Genomic DNA, 22,231 nt, shown 5'->3' with positions numbered 1-22,231 from the left:
TTAATCCAGTATCCATTTAAAAAAAAATATTGGTTGAATAATCGGTTATCGGCATGTACGGTCAAACCTAAATATCTGTATCTGTAAAATCCACTATCGGTCGACCTCTACTGTAAACAACAAGAATAAGCAGGAACACTTTAATTTCCTCATAATATCCACTGCAGCATCAGCTTTTTTCTCTCTGTGTCTGAAATGCTTCGATCAAGGATTCAGTCTCTCGAAACCCCGCCTCTCTGAGAGCTGCTCTGCTCTGATTGGTCAGATGGCCCAGTCTGCTGTGATTGGTCTGAAACCAAACCCTCATTATCATATCTGAATCTCAGCTCTTGATATACACTGGGATGCGAACATTAACAATACCGTGGGTTTTACCATATCAGGAAGTGAGACTGGAATTACAGGACGACTCATTTCGGTTCAGAATCGCTTTCTTTTTGGAGACAAAAAATCAATTTATCGGAACTTTGATCATTGAAACGATACTCGGTTACTAAAGTTACCTCGGTTCTCTCTAGAAGAGGGAACGAGTATTGCGTAAGCTAGCTTACGCTATGGGTAAAGTCATCTTTGCTCGAGATATTGAAGCCAAAAATTATCCTTAATATTGTATTTATTGTCAACGCAGTACAGCAGCCAGCAGACTTAGAGCAGGCCATCTTGCGTGCTCATTGGCTGCCCTGCGGCAACTGCTGCAGCCTACCACTGAGCCTCGTGCGTGACGTCACGTCCAATGAGGGCGCTTCGCGCCCTTACGGCTCATAGCCCCCCAAAATGGGGGTGGCTTAGCGTATAAAAGCCAGGCTCGTTGGCTGTGTCACTGGTTTCAGCAGCTGAAGCGAAAAACGCTCGTGGCGCCTGCACAGTCAGGTTACGCAATACTCGTTCCCTCTTCTAGAGAGAACCGAGGTTACGTTAGTAACCAAGTATCGTTCTCTTACGAGAGGTTCTCTCGTATTGCGTAAGCTAGCTTACACTACGGGAACCCATTGTCAACGCCGTGCGCCCAGCCTCCACTTCATGAGTCCCAGGGATTCCCGGGGAACATAGATAAGTGGGAAACAGGTGGCCAGCAATGCGGGCCAGCACATGTTATAAGCACATACAGGGTATACAGAGCGGCGTCGCCGGTCCATATTACTATTCACTATATAGTGCAGCTCAACCAGGAGAGCTAACGTCGCGTGAGAGAAGTCTGCGCATGATCATCTGGGCAGGACAAACGCACTGCTCACACTGACAGAAGTCTAGCCTGCAAGGCGGGAACTTCCAGGTTATAAAACCTAACAAATGTGGAGGGAGAGGCCTAGCCTGCCGCCTCACAAATGTCATGAATGGAAATTCCGCTGGACCAAGCCCACGACGAGGCCACGCCTCTGGTGGAATGCGCCCTGATGCCCAAGGGGCATTGCAGACCTTTAGACTTATAAGCAAATGTGATAGCTTCCACTATCCATCTGGACAGGCTCTGTTTAGTGGCCGCGAGACCCCAGGTGCGCCCACCGAACGAGACAAAGAGCTGTTCCGAACGCCTGAAAGAGGCAGAGCGCGTAATGTAAACCCTCAGTGCCCTGACGGGGCAGAGGAGATCCACATCACCCTCACTATCGGATCCTGGCAGAGCCGAAAGAGAAATGACCTGCGCTCTGAAGGCGGTGCCCAACGCTTTAAGGACATAACCATGTCTTGGCTTGAGGAATACTTTAGAGTCATTTGGCCTGAACTCAAGACACGCTGCGCTAACAGATAGCGCGTGTAAATCCCCCACACGTTTAACTGATGACAGAGCTGTCAGAAAAACGGGTTTGAGCGAGAGGTACTTTAGGTCCACAGAGTTTAATGGTTCTAACGGGAAAGCTTTCTGGGCCTCTAGGACCAGTTAAAGATCCCACATGGGAACCGACGAGGGTCGCGGGGGATTCATCCGTCTAGCTCCTATAAGGAAGCGAATGACGAGCTCGCTCCTTCCTATTGACTGGCCACGCGTCGACTCAGCGAACGCTGCGATGGCCGCCACATAGACTTTAAGCGTGGGTGGGGACCTGCCCTTATCCAACTTCTCTTGAAGGAAGCTAAGCAACCCCGTGACCCCACACATTCGTGGGTCTAGATCTCTATCAGCACACCATTTGGAGAACACGACCATTTAGATGCGTAAAGTCGCCTCGTAGAGGGAGCTCTGGCTTGCGTAATCGTGTTCATCACTCCTTCTGGCAGTACAACGGGTATCCGTTGATTAACCATACCTGCAGAGACCAGCGCTCTGGATGGGGATGCCAGATTGAGCCGCGGGCTTGAGAGAGGAGATCTCTCCTCACCGGAATCGGCCAAGGGGCTGTTTGGGGCAGCCGCATAAGCTCCGGGAACCAGGTTTGATTCTCCCAGCGCGGGCTATAAGGAGCACCGAGTGGCGCGTTTCCCTGATTCTCTTGATTACCTGTGGTAACAGAGAGACCGGAGGGAAAGCATAAAGTGGGAGGCTGGGCCAGATTTAGGCCAACGCATCCTCGTTCTTGGAAAAGAACAGCGGGCAATGAGTGTTGTCTTTTGACCCAAACAGGTCGACTTTCGCTTTGTCGAAGAGGCGCCACAGTAACTGGACTGTTTGGGGATGCAGGGACCATTCCCCTAGGGGAACGTAGTTCCTGGACAGTTTGTCTGGACCGTCGTTCAAGTGGCTTGGCACATGCGCGGCTCTCAGCGAGCGCAGGCGGCCCTGAGACCATATAAGAAGGCGTTCCGTCAGATGGCAGAGGTTTCTGGATCTGACGCCGCCCTGATGGTTTATGTAGGACACCACAGACATGTTGTCCGAGCGGACCAGTACATGGTGGTCCTGTATGAACTATCACTTGGGTGCAGGGAACTACACTGCGACCAAAATGGTCGCATATGCGACCTTTTGAAATGCCATTGCGACCCTAATTTTTAATGGGTCGCAAATGTATCACTGATTATTTTTGTACCTATGTTTTTAGGCAATATGCTATAAAGCATACAATATATTACAATATGTAGTTCCCTGCTTGGGTGTTCAGCCAGCGTTTTAGCGGGCGCATGCGCAGGAGGCCCAGCTGAAGCACAGCCGCAGCTGATGCCATACAGCCTAGCATCCTCTGGAATGTCTTCAGAGGTGTAATGCTGCCCTCCTGGAAAGATCCGGCTAGCTGTCGAACACGGCGCGCGTGCTGTGTCGATAAGCGGGCCGTCATAGCCACAGAGTCCAGTTCTATTCCTAGGAAGGAAACCTGACTGACTAGTGGGCAGTAATGAGCTCTTGGTCCAGTTGACCATGAGACCCAAGCTTTCCAGATGGCTGAGAAGCACAGCTCTGTGAGTTAACAGTTCTATCTCTGACTGACTCCGCGATGCGGAGAGCTTCGCTGAAGATGATGAAATCAGTGACGCAGCCTTAGAGCCTGGCTTTTATACGCTAAGTCATCCCCCATTTTGGCGGGACGCAATGCGCCCTCATTGGACGTGACGTCACGCGCGAGGCTCAGTGGTAGGCTGCAGCAGTTGCCGCAGGGCAGCCAATGATGTCCTGCTCTAAGTCTGCTGGCTGTTGCACTACGTTGACAATAAATACAAAATTAAGGATAATTTTTGGCTTCAATATCTCGAGCAAAGATGACTTTCCCCGTAGCGTAAGCTAGCTTACGCAATACGAGAGAACCTCTTGGAGGAGAACTGCAGATCTTTCACATTCGCAAACATATTTATTACACACTACATTAAAGGAAATACACTAAAAAGCATAATTGGGGCTTTTTAAATCCTGTTGACACAGGAGGAGCATTGTAGTGTTTGTGTGCTCCTAATATGGCCCTGATGTTTAGTCAGCCTCTTCTTGGTTTCATCACAGTGTTCCTGTAATAACTGTCCTGACCTGCTTAATCTAAACCTTCAGATGATATATGGCAATAAATAAACAGGCAAAACATGTAAACTAGTGCAAGATTTTACAGGCAAAACCAGGGTTTTTTCATCCACTTGTCAGTTTTGAGCTCTAATTGCTTCCATAGCTTGTCTTCTTTCAAACTAGTGGAAAGAAAACAAGTGCTTATTTTATTTCACTTTATCTATTAGTGTCTGTAAATTTTAATCTTTAAAGACGGTGAACTTGAGTCCGAAATCTCCAATTCAGCAGCTTCACACACGCCAAAATTTTAGATTATATGAAATCTATATCTATATGAAAGTTTGTTCATATATCATTCACCACATTTATGCAACATTTTTATACAACTGCTAAAAACAGGATGAAAATGTATTTGTTTCTGTCTGTTGACAGTCTTTTCTGATTTATGGAGTGATAAAAAGAAAAATCCAAAATCCCTGCTGGAAAAAACAGTAATATGTCAACAAAATCAAATAAAAATGATGAATCTGGCTTTATCCAGTGTTCAGGTTTCTGGACAGGAAATATATGCATATGAGTGCATATTTTATTAGATAGTGACTCATTTGCATATTGCAATGCAAAAACAATTGTGTTACTGTACTGTGATTAATTAGCTGGGTAATTATCGTAAGATCTGTGAGTTTAAATTTATGTAGTAGTGTCAGTTATATTTTCTGTAATTTTATTGTCTTGTTGTAGGGGTCATCGGGGCCGATGTGAGGGGACACCAGCTGCCCTGTGAAGAGCAACCAGTCACGTCCCGTTTGGCTGTCATATGTGGGACGTCCTCATGTCACATGGCTGTGAGCTTCAGTTCCTGTACTTGTTTGTGTTCAAAGCATGTGACTGTTGATGTCAGCGTGTGTCTGTATCTCTCAGGTGAGCACACAGCCGCTGTTCGTCCCTGGGGTCTGGGGCCCATATCTGTCCGCCATGCTGCCGGGACTGTGGCTTAATGAGGGAGGTCAGAGCGCCACGGGACGACTGGTGAGTCAATCACATCTATCTTTAATATGGAAGGAAATCCCAGAATGCACTGGACAAAATACATTTAGATTTTATTCAATACTGAAAGCATAATTGCAAAACAAACCAGTCTAAGAGACCATTCACACAGAACACATTTTTGTGGTTAAAAATGCAAGATGTAGCGCAGTGGAATGGAAAAACACACTCAAAACACTTCAAGCCCCTTAACATACTAAAACAGTGACATTAAAAGTGTAATTTAGTGTACAGCTTATTGATGATGCAGATGAGCACAGAATGTTAACACAATACTAAATGTTTAAGAATTTTCTCTATATTGGTTTCCTTCCTAAACGTTTACTCGTATTGCGTCTTTGCTAGACGCTATGGGGGAAAACTTAAATGATTTATTGAAGCCTTTTTTCAATAACGCAGTGCTACTGCACAGCCATAATAGTGTGGAGATAAACCACCAGGGTTGGACTCAGGTAGAAGCCTCTGTATAGGGTAGCCAGACGTCTGCTCTTTTGGGCACAACACAGCCTGTGCTTGCTGAGAGCGATGCACGTGCCGGGCAGATTGTCTCGCGACAGCATGTCTGCTCCCTGATTCAATGTGTCCCCGGGAGAATGGGCCCTCCAGCCCCAGGTTCAAACAATTTGGAGTGTCTTCGGCAGGGCAGAGGTTGACCTCTTCGCCTCCAAAGACAACTCTCACTGCCCAATATTCCATGGCCCACAAATAGCCCAGTCTTCCCCTTTATGCTTTTCCCTCAATCGTGCTCTTCCCTCAGGTCATCAACAGAATCAGAGAGGAGAGATGCACAGTCTGTCTGGTGGCCCCCCTTTGGTGGACCCAGCCTTGGTTTCCCGAGATGATTCAGCTGCTAGCAGCAGCCCCATGGCCAATGCCATGGGCTATCCATGTGGGCTATCCACGAGAGTGTCCTAAACACTATATCTGAGACCAGAGCCCCATCCACGAGACTCGTCCACGTACTTAAGTGTTCTGTCTTCTCCAAATGGTGCTCAGCATGGAGCCAAGACCCTACTTCATGTGATGTACCGCTCCTATTTTCCTTCCTACAAGTGCTGCTGAACGCGTGTCGTACCCCTCCACGCTCCGTCTATGTGGCGGCCATAGCAAAGTTAGATGCTCCTGTGGCCGGCCAGATGTTGGGTAGAAGCAATTTGATTGTTCGCTTCCAGAAGTGGGCAAGGATGCTCAACCTGCCTCGCTTCCTCACAACACCTTCCTGAGACCTATCAGTCCTGTTACAGTCTTCAGGGCCCTCAAGGGGCCCCCGTTTGAGCCGCTACAGTCGGCCGAATTAAGGGCACTTTCGCTCAAGACCGCACACTTGCTAGCCTTAGCATCGGTCAAGCAAGTGGGCCTGAGATTACGGGAACGAGTATTGCGTAGACAGCTGTGCTATAGGCAGATGCCCCGGCCTCTTTGGCCGGCTCTGCGCTCGGTTCGGCGGGACGCAGCCTGATTGGCTCGCGGAGATGTGCCACTTCGCCATAGACATGTGCCGTTCCCACTGCCCAGCCAATAGCGTGCGTGCATCTCCGCACTATTATGGCCGTGCAATAATACTGCATTATTGAATAAAAGGCTTCAACAAATCGGACAAAAAGGAATTTTCCCCCATAGCATCTAGCAAAGACACAATACTCGTTCCTGTTATCTCAGGGAACCGAGGTTATGTTAGTAACCGAGATGTTTTATATGGGAAAACACTTGAGGAACGTTTCATCTGCTCGCCTGTACACAGTATGCATCATCAATAAGGTGTGTATTGAATGTGATCTTTTAATATCTCTGTTTTGCTACATTAGTACATAGGAAAGCCTTGCCCTCAAGGTGGGTGTGCCTATAAGGGTGTGTTAGAATCGAAATGAAATGGTCCAAACGAGAAGTGCCCCAATTATTGGTCTTTTATTATGAATAAACAATTCACAACCCCAGCGCCGGAGGGAGACAAAACGCTTTACCAGATGTTTAACTTTACATACATAGAAAAGAATGTGCAAACGTGTCAGTTTTAGGCTGAACAAAGAATCCTTCTTATGTTATAGATTTATGCTGAGGGAGAACATATATTTCTAACAATGGCCCCTTTGATATGATAATTCTATTATGTGATAATTATCTTATCACATCATTCTCAGCATATTCATTCTAGTACAATAATACATGCAATATTCTTCAATCAAACATTTCCTTCAAAATCATTAATATTTGACAGTTCTGTTCATCAAAGCATATAAAAAAAAATCAAAAGTATTCATAGATGAATCTTAATAGATTCAGTTATAATTATTGCTAATCTCAATCAGCAATCTCGTTCTTCGTCTACTTCTCTTCCTCGTTCTCCTTTCGATCAGTGCTTCCACATAGGCTTGTGCGTTCCCCTGGGATGGAGCTGCCTTAACCCGGCTAGCATGGACCCACTGCGGCTGGTGGTCAGTCAGAACACCGGTCCTCGTCACAGCGATAACAGTGGATGGTCCTGAATAGTTCGGCTCACCGAGTTTCGTGGGCTTCAGACACCTTATCAGCACCTGTTGTCCTGGAACGAAAGGATGAGTCGGCTTTTCTGAAGGAAGAGGGAGAGAGAGAGAAACATCACCATTTATGCCTTTTAACGTTCTAACTAAGGAATCCACGTAATCCGAGATGATCACCTCCGTGTCACCTGTGGAGAGATTGCCAGCGCGACCTCTGACCCAAGGGGTCGGGAAAGGTCTACCCATCAGAATTTCAAATGGAGAAATTTTTGTGGTTGCTGATGGGGACATTCTCATTTCCGTCAATACGGCAGGGAGCAAATCAACCCAATTTCTGCCTGTATCTAGACACGCATTACAGAGACGTTCTTTTATCGTCTTGTTTGTCTGTTCTACGTTAGCTGATAATTGCGGCGAATAGGGAATGTGGAAGTGCCAATTAATATTAAACTCTTTGGCTAACAATTGTGTGACTTTTGAAGCAAACGGAGTTCTATTATCACTCGCTATAACGGTTGGAATACTGAAACGCGGTATAATTTCTTTTGCAAGAACCTTTACAACCGTCTGAGCGTTTTCTTTACCACACGGAAAAGCTTCAGGCCACTTAGAAAATCGATCAACAATCATGAGCAAATATTTGTGATTTTCACATGGAGGCATGTGTGTAAAATTGATCTGTAAATATTAAAAAGGAACCTCAGGATGCGGTAAAGCTTCATGCGGGTTGCCTTGTGTCTGTTTGTTCGTGCACACACCAGGCAAGCATCCAATATCAACAAAGTATTCTTTCGAACATTTGCTATGCAGTATGATTGATTCAAATTTTGTATCACTTTTTCTTTTGACACGTGTGATACACCATGATAATGCCTGCACAGCATTACAACGGTGGATGCTGGTAGAGCGATTCTACCCTGCTTGTCTCTCAGAAAACCAGCTTGATCTGGTTTTACTTCGTTCGCAGCCCAATGAATCAATTCAACTTGCGTAGGGTTAGCTTGCAGTACTTTAATGTCCAAATCATTAATCAGCGACAAATTCATCATAGGTACATCGTTGCTCTTTTCATTTACGTATGGACTAAGTATTACTTCTTTAGCAGCCCATTTCGCGACTTCATCTGCAAACCTGTTTCCCTTAGCCTCATCCGATTAACCTGTTTTATGACCAGCTACTTTAATAACAGCAAGTTTCGATGGTTTCGATGGTCAAAATTGTTTTTCCGTCGGAGGTTTTGAAATTTCTTTCTTCCCACAATTTAGCAAAATCATGGACAACGGCGTACGCGCATTTGGAATCAATGTATATATTGATGCACTGAACTTTTGCCAACTGACAAGCTCTTGTTAGAGCAATTAATTCTGCTACTTGAGCTGATTTATATGGCAATGAATATGCCTCAATTACACGATCAGGTAATTTGACAATAGCATATCCACACAAGTATAAATTGTCATTTGGCTTGAAACAGGATCCGTCTATATACCAATTATCTCCCTCCTCCAGGAAAGATGTCGACACATCTGGCCTGCAGGCAGTCGAAGTTTGGATTCTGGTAAGGCAGTCGTGGTCGTCACTCTCAAATTCACCATCTGTCAACAACCTGTGCAGATGTACAGTAGGACCATGAATAACAGAAGTTACTTTCAACGTTAAATTAGCAGTTGCTAATAATATAGCCTCATAGCCTGAACGACGTTGAGCAGTCATGTGTTGAGTAGAAATGTTATGCATAATTGCTCCTACCTGATGTGATGTGTGAACTGTGAGTGGATATGATAAAACAACCCTTTCAGCATCCTGTACCATGATCGCTGCAGCAGCCACTGCACGTAAACAGGCCGGAAGTCCCCGAGCCACTGAATCAAGAGTTTTAGACAAATAAGCTACTGGACGAAAAGTGCCCCCATGCTCTTGGGCCAGGATTCCTGCGGCTGTGCCCCCACCTTCGTGCACGTACAGGTGGAAATCTCGCTTGTAGCAAGGAAGGCCGAGGGCGGGAGGCCTTAACAGAGAGGATTTCAAATGTCTTAACGCTTGCTCCATCTCACTTGTCCATGTAATGTCCTCTTTATCATCCAGCGTAGCGTCTCGCAGGATTTTGTCATACATGGAGCAATTTGGCACCCATAATCGACAGTAATTGACCAGTCCCAGAAAGCTTTGCATTTGCTTCCGTGTTGAAGGGTGCTTGAACAAAGCGATGGCTTTGACTCTGTTCCCCAGACAGGCGAACTTGGCCTTGTGACAGTTCATGGCCGAGGTAATTGACTTTCCTCTGCACCCACTGAAGTTTCTCTTTAGATGCCTTGGAACCAGCCTCTGCTAAAACGTTGCAGACAATTGTAGTGGCAGCAGCACACATGTCCGCAGAGGCACCAGTGACGAGAATGTCATCAGCGTATTGGAGCAGGCAGGTGTCAGGAGGGAGTCTGACATCCTTCAGCGTTGCGTGCACTACAGTGGAGAAAACAGCCGGAGAATCTTTGAACCATTGAGGGAGTCTTGTCTACATGTACTGGCAATTCTGAAAACAGAAAGCAAAAAGTGGCTGAGTTTGTTGGTCAACAGGAATGCTGAAGAAGGCGGAGCATAAATCAATGGCATAATAAAATGCATGTTCTAAAGCAGTGGTCTCCAACATGGTGCCCGCGGGCACCTGGTAGCCCGCATGGAGTCTCTGAGTCGCCCGCCGAGCACGTTCTAAAAATAGCCTGAATTGTCTTCCATTTAGTTTTTTTTTATTATTATTTATGATGATGGCATAACATGAGAAAATAGCTAATGGTAACATTTCATATACCATTAAAACATAATAAAATAATTAAAAATATTTAGAATCTGAACGTGTATACTAAAAAAAAAACGTAACGTAACTTCAGTGAGTTGAGGCGGTCGCGGGCAGACGGTACATACATAAGATAAATTGAACTATACAAATTAAAAAAAAAGATTAATTATGGCTGACGATGCAGGTCATGCAAAAAAGAAGACTTATTATTTTAACGAGGAGTGGGAGACAGAATTCCTCTTCACTAATGTTAAAGATAAAGCTGTATGCCTCATCTGTGGAGCACGCATTGCGGTTGCCAATGGCAGGGGTCTCCAACATGTCGCTCGCGAGCTACCAGTAGCTCGTGGCCTGATTGGAGGTAGCTCACCAAGGGGGCATTCACATATAGCGTCTTTTGCACGCTCAAGTTCGTTATTTCAAATGTAGGAAGCTCATAATTGAAGCGACGCACTCATTTTTTCCATGCGCAGCAAGATGAAAAATCCATTAGCTACTAAAACTTCTTTGTCATTGTGGAGAGCGCAGTGCATGGTTGCATAGCAATGACAGACGCCACGGGAAAATCGGACCGAATTTTACTATTAATAATGAAAGATAAGCTAATGTGCATTGTGAACGTCAGTAATTTATCTTTTTTGACTCATTCTTTTCATAAAAATGATTTTAAGGCTGAAATATGCAAGGTTTTTATAAATCTTGTTTTGTCAAAACTTTATTTGAACTTGTATGCTACATGTTAGTAGATAACATGTCGCAAGACACTCCTTTAAAATCTGACCATTATTTTTAATGTTGTTATTTTGTTTATGTAAACAAAAAGTGCAAATTAATTCTAATTATATTTGTTATTTGCTGGTTTTCGACATAAACGTTGGTGAATGGATTTTATTGTGTAGTATTAGTACTTTTTGAACAGGGTGATAACTGATCATTTTGGTCACTATAATCATGAAATGAAATTTTCAGGCCATTTCATCTCTAGTTAAGATGCACTATAAAATCAACTATAATTATGTGTTTTTATAGTATAATATGCAAAGTACAATTTCCTTTAAAAAAATTAATCTCTGATTCTGTTCTTTTCTCTGACATTTAAGGGTGACATATATAGGCCTACAAAAACTATTTTAGGTCTAAAACAGTTTAGATAGTTGTTAATATGAGAGTTATGAGACATCATTTAAGAGATTTAAGTATTGTATTAGCCTACATGAGTAGCTCTCGGCCACTATATTTTTTAAAAAGTAGCTCTCAAATGAAAAAAGGTTGGAGACCCCTGTTCTAAAGGAATATAATTAATAATAGTTTGTACATCTGGCACAATAGGAGCATGTGGTTTTATCAAATCATTCATTTTTCTCAAGTCTTGCGTTAAGCGCCAAGAACCATTTGCTTTCTTGATTGGATTAATTGGTGTGTTGTAAGGTGAATGAGTGCGAACCAGAATGCCTTGAGCCAGAAACTGATCAATGAGGGGTCGAATTCCATCCTCTTTTTCCTTTGAAAGCGGATATTGTTTTTTAAAAAAGTAAACACAGGCCTATTCATTGTCAAATTGGCCACATAAGGTTGGATATCAAGAAGTCCCACGTCATCCTTATGGGCCGCCCACAATTTCGGGTTTACATCAGCTACTTCCTGTCCGAGCTCAGTTGCAGACACATCCTCGAAGAGAGCACTTCCTGTGTCGGTCGTAAGAGAAAAGGCTGCTGGAAACATGAGTTGCAAAGAGTCAGAGTCAAATCCTAATTTAACACCCAACTTATGCATTACATCTCTACCTAACAAGCAGAATAAAGAATCAGGTATAATTGCAAAAATCATGCATTTTGAACAATGATGGTATATCATTAGAAGTAACCGGTAAAGGTGGTGTCAAATTACAAACCACTGGAATATTATCTATTCCTATAGAATTTAATGTCTGTTATTCCTTTCCCCATTCAGGCGGATACGCAGGTCTCTGTCTTTCAGAGGGAGAAAGAAAGGGAGGCCATCAGAGCGCCTAAACATCGGTTTCTCATTAGTTTGCTGAAATCTCTCAGCTTTTTTTCTGCAAAATCGCTGTGTGTGTCCGCTGTGTGTGACATAAAAAACACTTTATGTCATTCCTGACATTGGGTGGCGGGCGATTTTGGACAGTGGAATTAACTTGGAACATTGCGGGAACTTTTCCTCTGGAGTTTTCAAATGCCCCAGCAGACGACAGTTCACGCAAGCGTCTACCCAATTCATCAACAGAAATGTTACTAATGTTGGTTATAGTTATTCGAATCATTTGTGCAGTCTCGTTGTGCATGTTATTCAAAAATGTGTTCACAAACAGTAAATAATTTTCATCAACAGGGTAGGATTTATTTTTTATAGGTTCCGAGACAGGAGAAGTTTGAATGCTCTCATATCTGGGAGGAAGGGGCGCTCTGACTTCAGCAGGATGTCAAATAACTTTCTCCTTCTCAGGCTGTTAAGCTTGAGGGTGAGAAAGATTTTTGTTGTTATCCACTTTTGGACCACGATTCCAATAAGATTGCATGTCTTTCCAGATCTTATAGGAACGTTTCATATACGAATAATCCCAATCGGGATCGCCCCAATTTCCAAAAATCATGTATTTTGCTTCACGCATATATGTGTCTTTAAATGAGCCGTCACGAGGCATCTAATTGTGTTTTGCCAGTTGACCAGCCAGCTAAATTTGACACATCTGGCTCCGTAAAAAATGCTTGATTATTTCTAATCATAAAATCTTTCGGAGATTCATTTTCTAACGGTGGACTAATTTTATTCCCCATTGTAAACACACAAAAATTTCTCCTTCATGCAACTTAAATAAATTGTAATATAGCCAAATGGAACTGTAGGGTATGGACCAATCAGACACTAATTATTCATTATATACAAAGGTTTAGGAAACTCCAAAACTAACAACCCAAATGAACGAACACAAGGGCAGAAACAGTGTCATGTTACAGGGCATGATGAGGAGATTTTACGACCTCCGAGGAATGTGGCCACATGCACAAGAGAGAGACTATGAAACAGAAACCCTCTTTAAAACAGACTTTGCTGCATTAATCATAGACTAACTGATCTATAAATGAACATGCATAAAACTGTGAAAGAAACAGTGTAAATGGTTTACTGTCTCGTGTACTATTAGGATCTATATTATGGTATGTATCCTGGTATACAACCAACTAACGATCAATGTAACCTCACCTGTATCATGCCTCCTACCTAATTAATCCTCATTTAATGACTCACACGTTGATGTACATCACCTTCTTCAAGAATGCAGTGTGGATGTGTTATAGCTATCTGAGCATTAATGAAGGTATAACCACGCTAGGGACAAAGACCCGTAAATCAACTAAGAGCCACTTTCCCTCTCAGACATGTCACCTTTCTGATTGGTCGAGTCCAACCCTTAGGGGAGGATCTTTTCCAGGCTTTATTAGAGACAGCCCACATGTGACCTCCCTCTCTTAGTTCTTTCATCCAGCCGCAACACTGCTCTGGTGATCCTGGGGAACCCCCTCCCCCTCCACAGGGGCCCCAGGGCCCAGCAGGCCTCGATCCAACCAGATATGGGTTCAGGCAGGAGAGAGAAGACTCTCACAAAGAACCAAGGACAATCTCAGGAGTTTTGGAACAAAGACTCAAACCAACAACGACTCCAATCACTCACTCTTCCGACTTCCTCACTTCTCCTGAGTGCTCAGCGTGGCCTCAACAGGGCCCCAGGCCCTGACCAAACCTGCGTTCCTGGAGAAAGAGAACTCTCAACCAACTTCCACTTCACACTGCATTTCACTAGTCCCTTTCTCCGGTTGCCAATTTAATCCTATCACTAACCTATTTCTGTAATTCTGTATATATGTGTTTTTAATTTATTCATGTTTATGATTTAGTTAATAAAACTTTTGCACTTTATGTATTTGGTTCTGATTTGCTTGCAATACGAAGTCCCTTTATGGTTTTTGTTCTTGCTACATGCTCAAAACGCTGTACATATTAAGAAATAATTATTCTTCTGTGTCCAGGGAAGATACCCTTTTCTTAGAATTAATGAATAATCAAAAGAGTTCGTTGGACGAACTGATTAATTGATTGTAATATTAATTTAGCCATGTCAAGTTAATCCAATTAACTGACCCAAATATTCATAATTAATCATAACAAGTTATTATTGATTATTAATATTTCATATAGCTAGGTTCCTTACAGAAAAGTAAAAGAAAAGTATACAATTTCAAATTAATTGTGTTAGTAAATTGGCAAATAGAGAGAGAAATAAGAGAGAAGAAAAGAAAAGAGAAAGTGAAGAGAAAAAAAATAGTGATTTATTTATTCATAGCCCTAGACCAAAGGGAAATTAAAATAGACTTTGCAAAAGAAAACAAATTATCTCTGTAGCAAATCTATTTTTTTCTTGCAAAAAACGGAGGAAAGTGATCGATTTTCCTTACGTTCTTCCCGCATTTATCGAAAACAGGAGGATAACCGGTCCCGTATCGTTTTAAACAAAGACAAATAACATCAAAAGAGGGAGCTCAAGTCTCTTTTGCTTGTTCTTCTCACATTTTTTATTAAAAATACGAGGCTACCGTCCTGTATCGTTTTATACAAGGACAAATAACAAAAAGAGAGAGAGAGATCAGTTCCCTTTTTTCTGCTCTTCCCGCATTAATTAAAACACGAGGCTGATTTCACCAAATATGGTAAAAATCACGGCACTACAAATACGTTTTCTCAGCAGACAGTAAGAATCAACTTTCTCTTTTGTAAAAAAAAAAATTCTTACCTGTCTGGAGAAATCCCTGACGACGCCCCCAAGTGTTAGAATCGAAATGAAATGGTCCAAACGAGAAGTGCCAAAATTCTTGTTTTTTTATTATGAATAAATAATTCACAACCCCAGCGCCGGAGGGAGACAAAACGCTCAGCTCATAATGTCTAAATTATACATTATATAGGCAAAGTATTACAGGGAGGAGTATAAGTCTAACCAATAGAACCAAACATTACATCATTGGCATATCATATAGACTTTATATTACAACTTATTTATATGGGCAGTATGCGCTAGAATCTCCTTGCAAGCCTGGAGCTCAGAGGAAGCTCTTCAATGTATAACATAGAAACACAAAGAAAGAAAAGGAAGAGAAAGGAGAAGGGGGCTCCCTTCCTCATTAATGAATACCAGATGTTTAACTTTACATACATAGAAAAGAATGTGCAAACGTGTCAGTTTTAGGCTGAACAAAGAATCCTTCTTATGTTATAGATTTATGCTGAGGGAGAAAATATATTTCTAACAGGGTGTGAAGATTTTCATAGTGAAAACAAGGGTTCCCCTTCAGGGACTACCGCTGCGTGTAATCGCAGTGGGAACGCCCCCCAGCGTAGCGCGTCTGAAGCATGAATGAAATCAGTCAATGGAGCGTCACAGCGGGTGACGTCACCGACCAGGAAGCTATAAATATCCCCTGAATACACAAGCCACCAGCTTCTGTTACTTCAGCAGCGCTCTGTGTGTGTCTGATATCTTTCGATTGTGTTTGTCTGATTTTGTCAGGAGTTTTCACTATATATATATATATATATATAAAAAAAACAAAATGAGCGAGCAGTATAGAAAGTGTGTTCCCCCCTGTACACGTTACATCACGGGTAGGGATTCTCACGAGTTATGTGTAGCTTGTTTGGGAGTTCAGCATGCCCAGTCGGCTCTCGAGGGAGTCGATTGTGAGCATTGCGAGCGTTTTCCTTTGAGTACTCTGCGCTCGCGGCGATCGCTCTTTGAGGAGAGTGGTTTGTTGCGAGCTCCCCAGGGCTCGGGTCCCGCTTCTGTTGAGGCAGAGCGGCGGCGCTTGACTTGGGGTTCGCAGATGGATCTCACCGGCGACACTGAGACGGGCCCCGCCCTATCTCACCTTTCGCCGGCGGGATCCAGTGCCTCTCACCCGGCTCTGGAAGCACGCGCTGCGGCGGTTACTTCTGCCCGGGTGGAGGCACGCGATGATGTGGAACTTAGATTATCCAGTTCTGAGGATCTGGATGTCGAAAGTTTGGCATCAGAGGAAACTAGCTCACTTCATTATACTGCTGAAGAAGGTTTAATGGATGTGTTATCTCGGGCTGTTGAAAAACTCAGTATTGAATGGCCAACTGATAAACAAGAATCTAGAAATAAAAGCAAACTAGATGATAGATTTCTCTCTGCACGTCCTCAGCCTTCTCGCCGGTGCTTACCGTTCTTCCCAGACCTTCATGCTGAGGTTTCAAAGACCTGGGTTAGACCGGTTTCGAGCAGAATATATACCAATCAATCCAATGCTTATGGTAATATTTTTGGTGCAAAGTCTGCTGGATATGTGACGATGCCGAAGGCGGAGGAGACGTTCGCGAGCTATCTCTCTCCTGCCTCGGCATCTTCGCTTAAAGCACCGGCTCTTCCTTCTAGACCACTGAAAAATACTTCTGTGCTGGTGGGGAAGGCTTACTCGGCGGCTGGGCAGGCGGCTGCATGTTTGCATACAATGGCCATTATGCAGGCTTATCAGGCTGACCTGCTCAAAGATGTGTGTGAGGGGGGAGAAATTTCGGCAGATATGATCAATGAGCTCAGGCAGACTGCTGATCTCACTCTCCGGGCCACCAGGGAAACAGCTAAATCTGTTGGCCGGTCTATGGCAGCCATGGTGGCCACAGAAAGGCATTTATGGTTGAGTCAAACCTCTATGAAAGAAAAAGATAAATCTCTCCTATTAAATGCTCCTGTTTCGCCTGCGGGCCTCTTCGGTGACGCTCTTCACTCTGTCACTGAAAGGTTCCAGGAAGAGAAAAAACAGGCGGCTGCTTTTCATAAGTTTATCCCTCTCAAAGTGCGCGTCACTGGGGCTGCTGAGCGAGGGCAGTCCCAGCCGTCGAGTTCGTCTTGTAAAAGAGCACAGCAGAAGCGGAGTGTCGCGTCTCGTGCCCCCCCGCAGACAAACTGGAGGGACGAGGCGGGGCGCTCTCCGGCGCGGCCTTCTCGGGGCAGGACTGATCTGAGGGCAGTCATTGTCGCCAGGAAGGCCGCGTCGAAAAAGTCCTGACGGGCTGAACGTCAGGACTCTGAGGGTGGTCCCCATCGGGAAAGACTTGAGTTCGCCGCTCAAAAACACGGCGCCCTGTCTTTCTCGATGCCCTCAGGGGTCTGTTCTACTAACCCTGCCTATACAGGGCGTAGAGAGACTCAGCGAGCGATTTCCCGAGGGACGCTCGCCCCCTCCGAGGAGGGTTGTGGAGTGCTCAGACCAGCTGTTTCCTGCCAGTATGTTACAGGGCGCTGTGTCTGTCACTCGGGATGTTCATCCAGAGGCCAGCCTCGAGAGACTGGTTCCCTTAGTAGAGTTCCTGGCGGAATGGGAAATGCTTCCCAATGTTTCTCAGTGGGTCCTGAATATTATAAAGAACGGGTACGCTATTCAGTTCAGAACGCGTCCACCTCGGTTCAGAGGGGTTCTGCCCACGGTGGTGGGCCCCGAGCAGGCTCTGGTATTAGAACAGGAGGTAGAAACTCTGCTGCACAAAGGGGCTATAGAACGGGTTCCTCCGCCCAGCAGGGAGTTAGGATACTACAGCCGGTACTTCATCGTTCCGAAAAAAGATGGAGGGCTGCGTCCCATTCTAGATCTGCGTCTCTTAAATCGCACTGTAGGGAAGCTCAAATTCAAGATGCTCACTCTCAAACAGATCGTGTCACAAATCAGATCCGAGGACTGGTTTGTCACGATAGACCTAAAGGACGCCTACTTCCATGTATCCATCCTCCCTCAACACAGGAAGTTCCTGAGGTTCGCTTTCGGGGGCGAAGCGTACCAATATCGGGTTCTTCCGTTTGGCCTAGCACTGTCACCCCGCACGTTCACGAAGTGTATGGATGCAGCTATAGCCCCGCTGAGGCTGCAGGGCATTCGTATTCTGAACTATATAGACGATTGGTTAATTCTAGCTCAATCAGAACAGCAGGCGGTTCGGCACCGAGATGTCGTTCTTGCTCACATCAAGAGGTTGGGGTTGAGGCTCAACGCCAAGAAGAGTGTTCTTTCTCCATTACAGAGAACCACTTTTCTCGGTGTAGTGTGGGATTCGACGACGATGCAGGCACAGTTGTCACCTGCTCGTGTTGCTTCGATTCTCGCCGCAGTAGATCAGGTCAAGCTAGGCCAGTCGTCCACTGTAAAACAGTTCCAGAGACTGTTAGGTCTCATGGCAGCTGCGTCCAACGTGATACCTTTTGGCCTCCTGCACATGAGACCGTTACAGTGGTGGCTCAGAACCAGGGGATTCTCCCCGAGGGGAAATCCGTTTCGCATGATCATGAGTTCGCGACGATGTCTTCGCGCCCTGGTTATGTGGAAAGATCCTCGGTTTCTGTCCCAAGGCCCGGTGTTGGGAGCTCCTTGTCGTCGCGTTATGCTAACGACAGATGCCTCTCTCACGGGGTGGGGGGCGATCATGAGTGGTCGCCCAGCTCGGGGTCTGTGGGGGGACCATCACCGTCTATGGCACATAAATTGTCTAGAGATGTTGGCAGTGTTTCAGGCTCTGAAACACTTCCTCCCAGACCTAAGGGGCCACCATGTTCTTGTTCGAACAGACAACACATCGGTGGTCTCTTATATCAACCATCAGGGGGGTCTGCGTTCTCGCCCACTTTACAAACTGGCACGTCAGATTCTCCTATGGTCCCAGGGGAGAATTCTTTCTTTGAGAGCTATTTATCTCCCAGGGTACTTAAATCAGGGGGCAGACATCCTGTCGAGGCAGGGGCCGAGGCCCGGGGAATGGAGTCTTCACCCCGAGGTGGTGGAGCTCCTATGGGAACATTTCGGTCGTGCCGAGGTAGATCTATTTGCTTCCAGAGAGACATCACATTGTCCACTGTGGTTCTCTCTCAGCCTGCCAGCCCCACTGGGGTTGGACGCGATGGTACATCCGTGGCCGAGGTCACGTCTGTACGCTTTTCCCCCGATCGCTCTGCTCCCGGTCGTTCTGGAAAGGGTTCGCCGGGACGGGCTCAGTCTTCTGCTAATAGCCCCGTTTATGACTGAAACGACAAGATTGGAGCTGTTTTCTTGGTTGTTTTGTTGTTTACTGACATTTATATGGTTTACCAACTTCTAAAATCAAATGTATAGTTGTCTTTGTAAATAATTGTTCGCTTATATGTAGCTTTGGAGCCGCTACTGTGACACTGTACAAACGCTTCCAGTGTGAATACTCTCGCGTGTCTGCAGCTGCAGTGACGATGTAGTTACACTGACGCACTGCTCAAGCCCCGCTCACGCTTGCGGTGTGAAACAGCCGTTACAATGCACCATCCCACCACTAGTGGCAGTAATGCCAACACTGGAGGCTACTCTGAGCCTGAGCCTTTCCCCCATTCCACCCAGGCTGGATCTGATCATATCTGTGAAGCAGGCCCAAGTGTCTCATTAAGAGGGGAACATAAATAGGGAGTTGTAGCTTGTTCAAATTGGACTGTTGTGATTGTTATTGTTCATTTATAACAGATATGAAGAGCAACTTCAGGTTCTACCATGCAAAAATGTAGACTGCTGAAACAATTATCAAATTATTTTGCAGATTATAAAGCTATATTTTTTAATTTGCACTTTATTTAAATTTTAATTTACAACTTATTTATTTTGAAAAATATTATTATGAATTTATTTATTTAAGCAACACATTTTATTGTTTTTATTTTTATTTATATACATTTTCACAGGCAGTGACATTCACAGGCAGTGATTCAAGTGATACAGCAAATTCTCTTTTGTCTTGTCGCGCATGAATGGTTCAAAAGCATTCGCACGGATAAGAGCGGGATCATGTAACACTAGCCAAAGGATGACAAAAATAACAGATGCTGCGTTAATTGCGTTAATAGCCCTATTTGTTTATTTCATATAAAATCGCAGCATTTTGCTTCATATAATCGCATTGGCTTGACATCGCGATTGCGATACGATTAATCGTGCAGCACTAGTTAGGCTAATATGCCTGACTTGAGCCTTTAAATTTGTTCTTGATGCAGATTGATTTGTTCCATGAATTGTTGTGTGTTTTGCATCTTGTTGTAGCCTATGTGCATGTTTACATACACAATAACCTGTTAAACTGCAAGTGGATTTCATTTAGTTATTGAATACAAATCAAACCAATGGTGAGATCAATAAACCAATACAGTGCTAATATTTGAATGGGCCCTGGGCCACTTTGTACTGTAAAATTTGGGCCCCGACATCAAAAAGGTTAAGAACCCCTGCTATAGGCTATTTAACATATGAGCAAAATTGGCAAACAAAAGCTTATTTGAGATAGCAAAGATTTTACAGTAAAAATGTATAATCCATCCAAAACTAGTCAACGAAATGTTGTCTTTCATATGTCTGTAACATAGGTCTTTCGTTTTTATAAGAAATATAAATGTTAATTTGCAGTTTAATACGTTGCTTATACAAATACATTTTATTTCAACATATTTCAGTCGATTTTTACTCATCGCAGTATAGCAATATAGTTTGCTAAAAGCGGATCATTCATTCACACACAGAAACGCGATTCAAATTTAAACTGTCTTTTTGCGAGTTGTGGTAAACAGCGCATCTCTGTCGTTCATTCATTCACACACAGAAACGCGATTCACTTGAGAATGAAAAAAACTTACTACAGTATTCCTCAGTATTATCCTACAGTATTATCATACATATTTTAAAGTTAAGGATTCATTAGTTTTTATATAGCTTACATTGGAACAAACACTATAATAACAACTTAGTTGATGAGTTTATTTTTGACAGAACATAGCTATATATTTAAAATATGTGCAGAAACTGGATGACAAAAGCTTATTTGATATTTTAGAATAAAAACTTTATAATCTATCCAAAACTACGAAATGTTATCTATGGGATCAAATTACCGCCAAATGTATTGCGGCCACGGATAAAAATATATTAAGCGTGAATCAAAAAATAACAAGCATGGAAAAAAAAAATGTAAACACATTAAAAAATATTTTTTACAAAACTTAAACTTGTGTTCATGCTTTCTTTAAAATGATGTTTTCCTTGGTTTTATAACTCTGTACTTTGCGTTCTCTTTCATTTTCTGCTCATAATTTATTTTTTTGTACGCTTGTGCTGTTTTCCTCTTCGCTCATCTTTCCATCTTCTGCGCTTGCTCTTCCAAATGTTGCAGTTCGAGTTTCATGTAAATTAGGGCAGGCTTAAGCGTCACCATTGGTCCACTAGTTCTAGATTGACAGCTCCTCCTCTAGCCAATCAAATGAAGAGGGGAGTTGACGTCACTCCAATGCAACTCGCGCTACTGTACTGATGTTCTCTCGTAGCTACAGGTGAAGATAACCATCAGCTCAGCTGGCAAAAATCTTTCCGTGGCAGGACACCGTTAAACTGTATGTGTGCCTGGAACTCGACCTGTTACGTCTACCTGGCGATCCGTTATCGTTAAATTCGTCACTTTAACGACGACGACCTGTTGTGTCGTTAGTTGACAGTTGTGCCTGTCTGACGATCCATCATATTAACCTTTAAAGATGAACTGAACTGAAAAAAATCAACGTTGATAACATGTTGTTTATGACAATTAAAAGTAATTTACATTAAAAATTGTAACTAAAAATATCAATATAGCTTTTTTTAAGCAGCACAAAAATTGCGTTTGTTACGCTGGCAATTTCGATGACGTCACTGGCATGGTAGGACCCGCGAAGGTATATAGGCAACAGCTGCAAGTCCTATATACACACACGAAAATGAGTAATTTTAATGGCATGAGTTACGCATTTGAGCATGTGAGGGACATGCCAGTTGTATCTGACTACCACCACATGGAGGACGACCAGTTTCAGGCTCCACATACAGTACAGGATCGTTTGGGGGAAGTGACTGGTGTGGGCGCGGGCGCTGCCGGAGCATGGACACTGCACCGGAGTCGATCTGTTGAAGAGAGGTCAACCTGGAACATTTATTG

The 22,231-nt window shown here is 43.9% G+C and overlaps 1 protein-coding gene across 3 annotated transcripts in view; it reads left to right on the top strand.

Annotated features, from left to right (window-relative positions):
* LOC143715757 (FGGY carbohydrate kinase domain-containing protein-like) overlaps positions 1-22,231 on the top strand; it is a 44,066-nt gene that overhangs the window by 9,587 nt on the left and 12,248 nt on the right. For all 3 annotated transcript variants that reach the window (XM_077207491.1, XM_077207489.1, XM_077207490.1), the window contains exons 8-9: positions 4,604-4,707; positions 4,784-4,891. In XM_077207491.1, coding sequence (XP_077063606.1) covers positions 4,604-4,707; positions 4,784-4,891 — 212 coding nt within the window. The remainder of the gene's footprint in view (positions 1-4,603; positions 4,708-4,783; positions 4,892-22,231) is intronic.

This window comes from Siphateles boraxobius, unplaced genomic scaffold, assembly GCF_051911475.1.
Source record: "Siphateles boraxobius isolate OS27281-9 unplaced genomic scaffold, OSU_SipBor_1 6, whole genome shotgun sequence".
NCBI lineage: Eukaryota > Metazoa > Chordata > Actinopteri > Cypriniformes > Leuciscidae > Siphateles > Siphateles boraxobius.
Note: the sequence above shows the minus strand (reverse complement) of the source record. Positions and strands in the feature narration are given on the sequence as shown.